Source organism: Anomaloglossus baeobatrachus, chromosome 5 (assembly GCF_048569485.1).
Source record: "Anomaloglossus baeobatrachus isolate aAnoBae1 chromosome 5, aAnoBae1.hap1, whole genome shotgun sequence".
Lineage (NCBI taxonomy): Eukaryota > Metazoa > Chordata > Amphibia > Anura > Aromobatidae > Anomaloglossus > Anomaloglossus baeobatrachus.
The window spans coordinates 228,438,289-228,451,234 of record NC_134357.1 but is presented as its reverse complement, the minus strand read 5'-3'; the positions used below and the strand labels follow the sequence as shown (position 1 = coordinate 228,451,234).

Genomic DNA, 12,946 nt, shown 5'->3' with positions numbered 1-12,946 from the left:
GACCAACAAAACACAACAAACAGATTAATCATACCACCACCCAAGGAAAAACACCCATAACTAACACTCCCCGAAGGGTGCCCACAACCAGTGAATAGGGGGGGAACTAAGGGTGCTGTCATGGGCTATTGAAAATCCCATTACCGGTGAGTAATTAAGATTTTTCCCTGCCGCCCATGACAGCACCACATGAGAGATTTATATAGACCATCCACCTTAGGGAGGGACCACCGCCTGCAAGACCCGTCTCCCAAAGGAAAGGTCAGTTGTGGAGGACAAGTCCAGCCTATAGTGCCGAAAGAAAGTCCCAGGAGACGACCAAGTAGCCGCCCGACAGATCTGGTCAATAGAGGCATCCGCCCTCTCTGCCCAAGACGTAGACACTGCTCTAGTGGAGTGCGCCCTTATGCCCGGAGGAGGAGTGGCGTCTTTAGCCGAGTACGCCAAACCGATGGCATCCCTGACCCATCTGGCCAAGGTAGCCTTAGAAGCCCCATGCCCCCTGGACTGCCCCTGAAAAGTGACAAACAGGACCTGAGACTTCCTCCATTCCCTAGTCCTATCTAGGTACGTGACTAAGGCCCTCCGGACATCCAACGTGTGTAACCTAGCCTCCTTCTCGTTCCGAGGGGGGGTCACAGAGGGAAGGGAGCACGATCTCTTGGGACCGATGAAAAGGTGTAGAAACCTTGGGCAAGTAGAAGGGATCAGTCCGCAACACTACCCTATCATCCAGAATCTGGGTATAAGGGTGAACCACAGACAAGGCTTGGAGATCCCCCACCCGCCTGGCCGAGGTGAGTGCGACGAGGAGAAAAACCTTAAGGGACAGCAGTTTGAGAGGGACTTCCCCTAAGGGCTCAAACGGTGGCCCTGTGAGGGCATCCAACACTAAATTAAGGTCCCATGGGGGAACCCTGGGAGCCTGAACAGGTACAGACCTGGACTTAGATTTAATGAACCGGCAAATCCATTCATTCTGTGCCAGACTACAATGAAACAGTGCCCCTAAGGCCGATACCTGCACATTGAGCGTACTGGTGGAGAGCCCCAATTCCAACCCCCTCTGGAGGAATTCTAGAATAGCCGAGATAGGAGGGGGGCCCTCCGCCCGAGCCCCCGACTGAAGGAGAAAGCGCTTCCAGACCCTACCGTAAATGGCCGTGGTGACTACTTTCCTACTGCGAAGAAGAGTATCGATTAAGCAAGAGGAAAACCCCCGTCGAGCTAGCAGCCGCCGCTCAAACGCCAAGCCGTCAAATGGAGAGCCGGGTCGGGGTGGTGACGGACTGGGCCCTGGGACAGGAGATGAGGGGCGTCCGGGAGAACCCAAGGATCCACCAGAGACCGTGTCCGCAGCCAGTAAAACCATGCCCGTTTCGGCCAGAAGGGGGCGATGAGAATAACCTCCGCTCTGTCGGTCCGGATTTTCCGGAGAACCGAAGGCAACAGGATCAGGGGAGGAAACGCGTACAGGAGGCCGTGAGACCAAGACATCTGGAAGGCATCGAGGGCAACAGGATCGTCTCGGGGGTTGAGAGAGCAGAACCTGTCCACTTTCCGATTCGCCTTGGTAGCGAACAGGTCGAGAACAGGGGCACCCCATAGAAGCGTGAGCTTGCGAAAGACCCCCGGGTCCAAGGACCACTCCCCCTGACTGAGACAGTGCCGGCTGAGGAAGTCTGCCTCCTCGTTTTCCGCCCCCTTGATATGAAGAGCTGTCAATGAGGAGAGATGTTGTTCGGCTAGCTGGAAGATGCGCATAGTCAGAGCCAGAAGAGAAGGGGATCTGGTGCCTCCCTGATGGTTGACGTACGCCACAGTCACCCTGTTGTCTGAAAGGACCCGAACATGGCGACCTCTCAAGAAGGGGAGGAACCCCTCTAGTGCCTTGAGAACCGCCATGAGTTCCCTGTAGTTTGAGGACTGTCTGACCAACCGAGCGTCCCAGGGACCTTGAAGCACCTGTTGGCGCAGATGGGCGCCCCACCCCCAACGGCTGGCATCCGTGACTATAGTGTCCGTGACCGGGGAAAGCCAAGGAACCCCCGTCCGGAGGTGAGAGGGGTCCTGCCACCAACCCAGGGAGTGCAAGGAGTCTGCAGACAGGGTCAACTTCTTCTCCAAACAGCCTCCAAACAGTCTCTGAAACCGAAGGACCTCCAACTGGAGGATTCTGGAATGCAGTTGGGCCCACCCTACCCCTGGGATGCAAGAGGTAAGAGTCCCGACCAGCGACATAGCCTGCCGTAAGGACATGCCTGGGCAACTCCTTACGGAAGAGATTAAGGACAAGATCCTGGTGACCTTGTCCACCGGCAGGTGGCACAACTGACTCGTAGAGTCCAGGACGAGACCCAGGAAGACCTGACATTGGAGAGGCTGGAGTCTGGACTTCCGCAGATTCACCACCCACCCCAGGCCTTCCAGGATGGCGATGACCCTGGTCACATGAGCCGCACATAGAGACTCCGACTGACCCACTATCAGGAGGTCGTCCAGATACGGAACGATCAATATGTCCTGTTCCCTGACATGTGCCATGACCTCTGCGAGGACTTTGGTGAAGATCCGCGGGGCCATGGAAAGCCCGAATGGCAGCGCTGCGAATTGGAAGTGTCTCAGCCTCCCGGAGACGTGTAGTGCGAACCTAAGGAACCGCCGGTGAGCCGGAAAAATAGGGATGTGATAATAGGCGTCCTTCAAGTCGAGGACCGCCATAAAACACCCTGGATACAACAGTCTGACAGTTGACTTCATGGTCTCCATTTTGAAGGCTCGCTGCACCAGATGCAAATTCAAGCTTCTCAGGTTGAAGATGGTGCGGAAGGTGGAGTCCGGCTTCCGAACCAGAAACAGAGTGGAGTAAAAGCTGTCCCCTTCTTGACCTATGGGGACCTCCTGAACGACTTTCCTCGAGAGGAGAGTTAGCACTTCTACTTCCAAGGCCATCTGCCGCTCTGGGGACCGCAAGGATGTTATTATGAGAGACCCCCGAGGGGGTGAACGGAAGTCCAATTTTAACCCTTCCGCCACAATCTGAAGGAGCCACTTGTTGGAGGAGATTGCCTGCCATGCATGGAGGAAGAGGGACAGCCGACCCCCTACCTGATGACAGGCGTCATTGAGAGGGCTTGGGCTTATTATCGGAGTGCTTGCCAAAGAGAAAGCCCGAGGTATTCTTTCTACGGTCCTTCCACTGATCTTGCGGTTTTTGAGACTTCTTTGCGAAAAACTGACGTCTCCGAAAGGGCCGGCTGCGAGAGGACGCCACCGGAAAAACTGGAAACCCCTGTTTCTTATCGGATGCCTTAGTGAGGAGGTCGTCCAGGCCAGAGCCAAAAAGATAGGCACCTTCACAAGGCATGCTGCATAGTCGCCCCTTGGATTGGACATCACCCTTCCAAGTTTTCAGCCAGAGGGCCCGACGCGCGGAATTGGAAAGCGCCGCCGACCTGGCAAATAGTCTTAAAGAATCAACCGAGGCATCAGCCATAAAGGCAGCAGCACCCTGTATTAAGGGCAAGGACGAGATAATATCTTTCCTAGGAGTGTCATTGCGCAACTGGTCTTCTAACTGCTGAAGCCACACCATTAAAGACCGGGCCACACAGGCGCTGGTCACGGCAGGGCGCAAGCCACCTGCCGTAGACTCCCATGTACCTCTCAGAAAACCATCAGCCTTCCTATCCAGCTGATCCTTAAGGGACCCCAAGTCCTCAAACGGCAAGGTAGTGGAACAAGACGCCTTGGCAATAGCGACATCAATTTTCGGGGTTCTATCCCAAGAGGTAGACGCTTCCTCATCCACAGGGTACTTCCTTTTAAGGGAAGAGCTAAGATTCAACCTTTTGTCCACTTTTTTCCACTGGTCAGCAATGAGACTTTGAACCTTCTGGGGAATGGGAAACCCCTTACGCTTCCTGGAATCCAAGCCCCCAAACATGACATCCTGGGTAGATTCGGGCCCCCTGGGGTCCACTATGCCCATGGTCGAACGTACCGCCTTCACCAAAGGTCCTACGTCTGCTGTAGGGAAACAAGGACGACCACCTTCATCGGAAGAGGAAGAGGAGCCAGAATCGGAGGGGGAGGATCCCGAGGAGCCCGACGACCGAGAGCCCTGAGCCGAACCCGCCGAGGAATCGGGAGTAGACAGCTTAGGATGACGGGATTTCTTGCGCCTCTTGCCCCCCTTAAGGGATTTAAGGGACTCCTGTACTTCTGCTCTGATAATGGAACGCAATTCAGATGAGAACCCCGGCCCCTCTTTGAGTAGGGTCTGTTGGATACAGCCTGCACACAGGGCCTTAGTGTAATCCGAAGACAGGGAGGATTGGCATATGGCACATTCCTTGTGACGCTGCTTGGAGGCACATTTTTTCGGTACCTAACAAGAGAGGGGACACGGAAACGGGGACTTAGAAACATGGAAGACCACGAAGTCCACTCACCCCCACGACTCCTGGCAATACCGGATCAGGAGGCGGATTCTTATCTCCCTTGGACCTCTTGGGACCCACCGACCGAACGCTGCCCGGACTGGATACAGCCTTCCGGGAACGATCCGCAGAGCCGCGTTCCGAGCCACGCTGTGGCGACTCCTTGCGCTGCTCCTTGCTGCGGGGTGAATCTCCTGCCATAATGGTAACAATGGAGGAGAAAAAACTCACCAGTCCCAAGCGCCGGTCATATTTGAAACAGAGATCCCTCGTTACATGGGCGCCGCCATCTTGGATCCTAGTGCGCATGCGCACACCAGTCACTTCCTGGTCGCATTGCGCACGTCACCATGGAATCGCGTCACTTCCGGCCGGAGCGTCCAGCTTCACTCCAGCGTGCTGCACAGCAGGGACAAGCCTTCCAGCGGCCGCCGTGAGTGCGCACATCCCTGGAGCGACGCCGGGCCGAGCTCCCGCTCCAGGCCCGCGCCTCACCGCCGCAGAGGTCTGAGACCGAGGGGGGGTGCAGCCAGGCCCGAGCACCGGCTTCAGGTAAGTACCAGGCTTCCACACCGGGTCGGACCTGGGACAGCAATGGGTTGTCCATACCAGGACAGGAAACCAAACTGATGTGGAGGAGAGGTACCGCCTTTTTATCAGTGGGTTTCCTGTCCTGATGTGGGCGGAACCTATCTCTCATGTGGTGCTGTCATGGGCGGCAGGGAAAAGAGATCTTTAGAAAAAGTATTTCTAAAGATCTTATATCGTATGCTAATGAGCACGGGGACTAGTCCCCTGGGCGTTAGTTCCCCTGGCTAGTTGGCTCCATTAGCATGTTAGCATTCCCCTGTGGGTGTGCTAACATGCTAATGAATGCACAGCGTCAGAGGATGATCTCACTCACCTCTCCGCTGCCATCGCCGCCCGACGCTGGATTTCGACTCAGTGCGCGTGACCCCAGAGTTTCGGTCATACTCACTATGACGCCATGTGTACGTGTCATGGCTTCAAACTCATGTAGTGCGCAAAACCGGAATTCTGGGATCATGGGCACTGAGCTGAAGTCCAGGAGTCAGACGCGATTGCGGCGGAGAGGTGAGTGAGATCATCCTGTGGCAATGCACATTCATTAGCATGTTAGCATACCCAAAGGGGTGTACTAACATGTTAATGGAGCCAACTAGCCAGGGAACTAAGGCTCAGGGGACTAGTCCCCTTGGTCATTAGCATATGATATAAGATCTGTAGAAATACTTTTTCTAAATATCTCTTTATCTATACTAGTGTATACAGGGATGGTTAGGAAGGGATTAGCAATATGGACCCAGAACTGCTCGTGGTTCTGGATGCATATTGGACCTGACAGGTTCATTTTAATGGCTGATGTGGTATCAGTGTAGAGAAACTGAATGAATTTACCCACTACCACAAATGTATGTATGTTATCAAAATGTATCATTGACATATCCTCTGAGGAACAAGAATAATGTAAAACACATAGGAAGGTGACCACAAATGACGCTAAGACATTAGTCTGACACTCCGTGGTATTGTTTGCATTACCAAGGTACCAGTTGTCCTAAGTAGATGCTCTCCATGAGGCACGATCAAGACAGTCTCTAGACAAATTCAACTCACCAATTGCTCCGGCTCCAAATGTATCATCATTAAACTGGTCAATTTCCTCATCCTCCTCAAGATCGGGGAAGCCATCACCATCCTCGAGAGACTAAAAGAAAAAATGTAGTTTAGTCACCTGCACGGTACAAGTGAGTATTCTAGAACCTGCCTCACAAGCCAACCGGCCATGCACCATCAAAGAAAGGACAGTCAAATACCCATAGAAGAGAAATATATGGGTCTGTGAAAACCACAGACAGTACATGGATGTCTGTGATAAACGCTGCAATGGACAGGAGAACATTTGTAGTAATTTATTTTTTTTAAATCTGTGAAAAATCACTGATAAAACTGAAGAGAAAATCTGACACTGACCAAACACTGATGAAACTCGGATCCAACAGTTCAGAGAGGAAAGCTGGGCACTATCCACACTCACCGGCTAATAACGCACTGTGTTATTCATTTGTCAATGTGGACCCGTGGAAGCGTTGAGATAACATGCGAAACGGCCGTCGTCCGACGTGCTGTGTACCCCCCTTCCCTTGTGCCTTCACAATATAACTTGTCGATGGAATAAAAAGGTTTTTTGACACCGCTATTCCGGTGAGTGCCTTTCGCTTTACTATTTTTTCTTTCAAACTCGGATCCAAGACACTGATAAACAACAGTCGTCCTTTTCCATACGAGAAAAATCAGACATCTGAAGACGGCGTTAATCATGTGACAAGGCTCCTCAACCCCTTAATGATCCCTGATGTACATTATCTTAATCTCTGTGCTCTGTGTATTTGTGGTGAGCAGTTCAACTCTTGGTGAACTGGATCATTTGGCTCAGCTCACAAAAAGAGTTGGCTCTTTAGGATCCAAAACTGATCTCTCTTTAAAAGCTGTTCAACATTTAAAATCACCCAGTCCCAGTGGTCCAAAACCCCTGGTACCTGCTGTTCGCAATCGCAGACTGCTTATTAACATTTTGACTGGAGCTGCTGCCTAGGTGGGAGGTCATTTGATTGCATCAGGAGCAGAATGGCATCATTTTACCCAAGTGAATACCAGTCAAAGTGCAAGTGGCTGTTACTGCGGTGCCAGCTCTGATCCTGTACATCAAGGATCTGGCTCATCCTGCTGACGTGTTAGCATATGAGCCATTGCTAGGGTGCGTGGAGCAGACGCAATTGCCGAGTCCAATCCATACTGGGTAGAAGTTGGCTGCGTTAAGCTAATGAGAGTAACTGCCACAACGGCCCTCAGGTTGGGTTACATCTTCCACTAGATTTTTATTTAAACTGTTTTTCCTCCAATTACTGATGCTTATCTGCAACAGTTTCTTTCTTTTCTTAATGCTCCTCTGTTCCAAAGTTATGCCATTTAGAGTTATGGCCTTATATGTAGATCCTACTGCCAAAATATTTGCAAACAATCAGATGTCTAATATTTTCTCCATCTCTAATGGTACACGGCAAGGGTGTCCCCTCTCTCCTCTGCTGTTCGCCTTATCCATTGAACCTCTTGCTGAGCACATAAGAAGTAACCCAGACATTAAGGGTATTCACACTAGAAACACCCATCATAAGATAGGGCTCTTCACAGATGATGTGATATTATCCCTGTAAGAACACATTACCTCAGCTGCTGAAGTTATTAGGATACTAGGAAAGTTCTCTCAAATATCGTATTACAAGTTAAACAAAAAAAAAACAAACCTAAAATGATGCACTTCAACCTCAACAATGATATTATCAAACAGATAGGTGCTTCCACTCATGGGAGAATGAATCTATGCCTTATCTTGGAGTGCTCCTCTATAAAAATTCAACAAAAATGGTTGCCAATAACATTAGTCTTCTGATTGAAAATATTCAAAACGACTTGACACGCACCGCAAATAAGGATTTGTCGTGGTTGGGTAGAGTGGTATTCTTAAAGATGATGGCATTACCAAAAATTTGATATATCCTTAGATCCATACCTTTAATGATCCCGGCAAATCAATTAAACAAACTCCAAAAAGTACTTAGTGACTTTATTTGGAACTATAAAAGGCCAAAAGTGAACAAAAACATTTTACTCAAACAGAAAAAAATGGGAGGTATAGGGCTCCCCAATATTAAAAATTATCATCTTTCTAACTTAATTAAACAGAGTCAGAGGCTAATAGAGGGAAGCAATTTATTTCCTTGGATGGATTTAGAGATGTCCTCTGTTAATTACCAACCCATAAAATCTTTAATTTTAACTCACCTAATCAACCCTTCTATCCCACCTCCAAACTCCCCTACTTTATACGCTACAATAAGAGCATGGAAAACTTTGTCAAAAACTCCAACTAATCTTAATAAAAATCATCTTCTTAGAAATACTGCCCTAAAAATTTTGGCGATGCTGGATAACTCAGAAATTCCCTCAACATGGCAGGAGTCAAATCTAAAAACGGTTGGAGACATCTTTAACGGAAAAGAATTTATAAACTTCCTGGATATAAAGATCAAACACAAGCTCCCAGACTCTGACTTTAAGGCCCTCATCAAATTTAGGGAAATTTTAAAGATAAAATTATTATTTACAAACCCCCTTTCTGAAATAACCTGCATGTTATTCTGTAACCCAACCAAAATGTCCCTATGGTGTTGTAAAAATATCTATAACTACTTCAATAACGATCTAACATTCCACAAAAGCAAATATATGCTAGAATGGGAAAAAGATTTGGGTAAGAGCTTTACGGATGAGGAATGGCAGAAAGCCATTTCACTAAGGCTACTTTCACACATCCGGTTTGAGCACTGCGGCTCAATCCGGCTGTGAAAACTATGCAACGGATGCGGCGAAAACACCGCATCCGTTGTATAAGTTTTGACATGCGGCCCGTCCGTTTTTTTCCGGTTGCGGCATGCTACTGAGCATGCGCAGTGGAAAAAACGGATGGGTTTTTTCCGCATCGCGCCGCATCCGGCCTCCATAGACATGCATTGAAAAATGTGCCGCAGCGGCCGGATGCGGCGCGATGCGGTGTTTTTTGCCGGAGCAAAAAACGTTGCAGGGAACGTTCGATCCGGCCGCGGCATTGGCTAAATCTGCCGCATGCGGCAAAAACCGGACCGAACGCAAGCCCCTGCGGCACAATACGGCACTAATGTAAGTCTATGCAAAAAAAAAACGCAACCGGCGTTACAAAAGCCGGTTGCGGTTTTTCTGCAGAACGCCGTATTGTGCCGCAGAGCAAAAATCCGGATGTGTGAAAGTAGCCTAACCTATTCTTCAAATGCATGTGCCTCTCTCCATCAATCTCACTTCAAAATTCTCTCGCGTTGGTATCTCACTCCATGTAGACTTGCTAAATTTAATAGAGAGACGTCCCCTTTATGTTGGAGAGATTGTGACGAGAGAGGTACTCTACTTCACATTTTCTGGCGTTGTCCCAGATTGAAGAGTCTCTGGGAAAATATTTCTAATCTAATTAATCAGATTACTAACTCCACAATTCAGGTAACTCCCCAAATGGCCCTGCTTTTACTTAATTTGGAAAAATTTGACCCTATATATAATCCTATCCTAACTCATTTATTTCTAGTTACTAGAAATCCTATAGCTTCTAATTGGAAGAAACCTACGGTGCCCACTATCTCTGAGGTCGTAGAGACTACTTCTCTTCACAACAACTTTGAGAAGTACTTTGCTACCATTAACAATGCCTTTGCCTCCTATTACAGAAGATGGGATCACTGGAATAGTTTTATACAAGGTATTACATAAATAAATATTTATAACTACTTAAAAACCTTTTTTATATGAATCCTTTTATTCAAACCTTCAGTCATGCTTTCTTGACAATATGCCTATATTCCTGGAATGGAAGCCTGTTAACATGGTTGAGATTTGTTTACGTTCATTGTTCTTCCTTTTACCCACTCCCTCTTCACCTTGTTTTTCCTTGCCTCCACCCTCCTCTCCTTTATCATCCCCAATAAAGTAATTGTTTTACCTCCCCCTCCCCTCTCCTTTCTCTTTTCCTATACCTTTCCTCCCCAGATGAAAAGTTTTATTCATACAATAGATCCCCACATGTATTCAAATAATGGTATGCTACGCATGATAATATCTTGATTGTGTGGATTTGATATGCTATTTTGTTAACCTTATTTTAATAAAAATATATGAAAACAAAGTTATGCCATTAAGCACGTGGAGGGGAGCAGGAATAAAAAACAAACTTGTTCCATAATTACTGAGCAGTAATGATTGGAGGAGTGAAAGGTGCTCTTTAAATTCTTTTGTCACCTATCCAGTGTGTAACTGATAAATGGAAGAAATCACTTTGGAGGTACATAACTTTCTGTATGATCACTGGGAGTCCAACCACTGGGACTCCCAACCGATCCCAAAAACCTGGGGTCCAAGCAATTGTGTGAATGGCTAACCATTGCGCCGTAGCTGAGCCTGTCTGACCGACGGCAAGGGCACAGCAGTTGTTCATGAGCACAGTTATATTCACACATGTCCCTCCCCATTCTCATAGCCAGGGGGGCTTCCAAATATATAGAGGCTGCTGATTGGCTACAGGGATCAAGTAGCAGAACACATGGCGCAACGGCATCACACGAAACGTGCGCCTGATGCAGACACTGCTAGAAAGGTGCAGGAGGCGGTTTAGGCTTTTTCTTATGATAGGAGGCAGCAGGGCTTCAGATAGCAGGACACCCGTGGTGTAACAGTGTCACACAAACCGGGGCGACCGGTGTAGACATTACTAGAACAGCGCAGAAGGCTGTTTAGGCTTTTTCTTATGATAGGAGGCAGCAGGGCTTCAGATAGCAGGACACCCGTGGTGTAACAGTGTCACACAAACCGGGGCGACCGGTGTAGAGATTACTAGAACAGTGCAGAAGGCTGTTTAGGCTTTTTCTTATGATAGGAGGCAGCAGGGCTTCACATAGCAGAACACCCGTGGTGTAACAGTGTCACACAAACCGGGGCGACCGGTGTAGAGATTACTAGAACAGTGCAGAAGGCTGTTTAGGCTTTTTCTTATGATAGGAGGCAGCAGGGCTTCACATAGCAGAACACCCGTGGTGTAACAGTGTCACACAAACCGGGGCGATCGGTGTAGAGATTACTAGAACAGTGCAGAAGGCTGTTTAGGCTTTTTGTTATGATATGAGGCTGCAGGGCTTCACATAGCAGGACACCCGTGGTGTAACAGTGTCACACAAACTGGGGCGACCGGTGTAGAGATTACTAGAACAGCGCAGAAGGCTTTTTAGGCTTTTTCTTATGATAGGAGGCAGCAGGGCTTCACATAGCAGGACACCCGTGGTGTAACAGTGTCACACAAACCGGGGCGACCGGTGTAGACATTACTAGAACAGTGCAGAAGGCTGTTTAGGCTTTTTGTTATGATAGGAGGCAGCAGGGCTTCAGATAGCAGATCACCCGTGGTGTAACAGTGTCACACAAACCGGGGCGACCGGTGTAGACATTACTAGAACAGTGCAGAAGGCTGTTTAGGCTTTTTGTTATGATAGGAGGCAGCAGGGCTTCACCATAGCAGAACACCCGTGGTGTAACAGTGTCACACAAACCGGGGCGACCGGTGTAGAGATTACTAGAACAGTGCAGAAGGCTGTTTAGGCTTTTTGTTATGATAGGAGGCAGCAGGGCTTCACCATAGCAGAACACCCGTGGTGTAACAGTGTCACACAAACCGGGGCGACCGGTGTAGACATTACTAGAACAGCAATCTACATAAGAGTAAGTGGTAATCCAGCACCCGTAGTCCAGTCTTCAGTGAAAATTAAGACATCCTTTATTCACAAAGCATGTTAAAAACATACATGTTTAAAATCAGAACAGCCTTACGCGTTTCAGGTCATAGAGACCCTTACTATCACTAGAACAGCGCAGAAGGCTGGTTAGGCTTTTTGTTAGTATGTGGGGCCGCAGTATTTAGGAAGGGGCTTCTCTAGGAGTCGACCGCCCCTTTAATGAATTACAAGATGCCTCGCTCAACAATGTAGCTACACTGGCCCAGGACAACAGCCCCTCCCGCTGTACCAGCCCCCACAGTCCCAGGGCTGGGCGTCTGGGCTCACACATGAGCACCCTATATCTGTAGGTGAAACTTTCCCCTCCACCCTGCAGCCCAGCACTGCGATCCTCAGCCCTCCACACCCCCAATTCCCCATTCTCACCTGACACCGTAGCATGTCTTTCGCTTTCCCACTCTCGCGCTCTCCTCCCCCTCTCTCTCTGCCAGGCGCGCTCACGCTCTCCCTCCTCTTTTCAGTTCCATTTTCTGATTGGCTGCCGACTGCAGCGCGTTCCCGACGCCGTATTCTCTGATTGGCTGTATTGCAGGGTGTTCGCCTCCTCTGGTACATTACGTCCCGCGGCGCGTGATCAGCGTGCTCGTTCTGTTGCCCAGGTGATCTACGTCTGACGTAATCCACGGCCTTGCCTTGCTGGAGACTTCAAGAGCTGTAACTTTATTACTACGGACAAATGTCAGTTATTACAAGTTTGTCGTGTGACAGTGTTGCCGCAGTACTCAGGCATGGCGGTTCCTGTCACAGTAGCAGTGCCCACATGGGGGATTACCGGCCGTGCCCTGTCCATCAATGTCAGTCACGTCACATATGTGTACACTGCGTCCCTGACTGGCTACGTGAATTCCGCTACTGCTGTACATAAGACACAAATATACAGAAGCGCAGTGCACATGACGTGCCCAAATGAGGGTGCAATACCACACGCTGCCTGTTAGTCACAGAGGCGCTGTTCCTGACAACCAAATGGCTGTAATGCCCCTGACAAATGGCTGTCCCCACCGTAAGCTGCGCCACAAACCTTACTCCAGGCAGACTGCATGCGTCATGGTGAGGAAG

At 49.1% G+C, this 12,946-nt stretch overlaps 1 protein-coding gene across 1 annotated transcript in view; it reads right to left on the bottom strand.

The window, feature by feature from the left end:
• The window catches only part of PATL1 (PAT1 homolog 1, processing body mRNA decay factor), a 230,223-nt gene extending 217,863 nt beyond the window's left edge, over positions 1-12,360 (bottom strand). The window contains exons 1-2 of the mRNA XM_075349144.1: positions 12,254-12,360; positions 6,081-6,171 (exon numbers count right to left, since the gene is read on the bottom strand). Of these exons, the coding sequence (XP_075205259.1) occupies positions 6,081-6,171; positions 12,254-12,268 (106 nt within the window). The 5' untranslated portion in view covers positions 12,269-12,360. The remainder of the gene's footprint in view (positions 1-6,080; positions 6,172-12,253) is intronic.
• Positions 12,361-12,946: the final 586 nt, after the last annotated feature.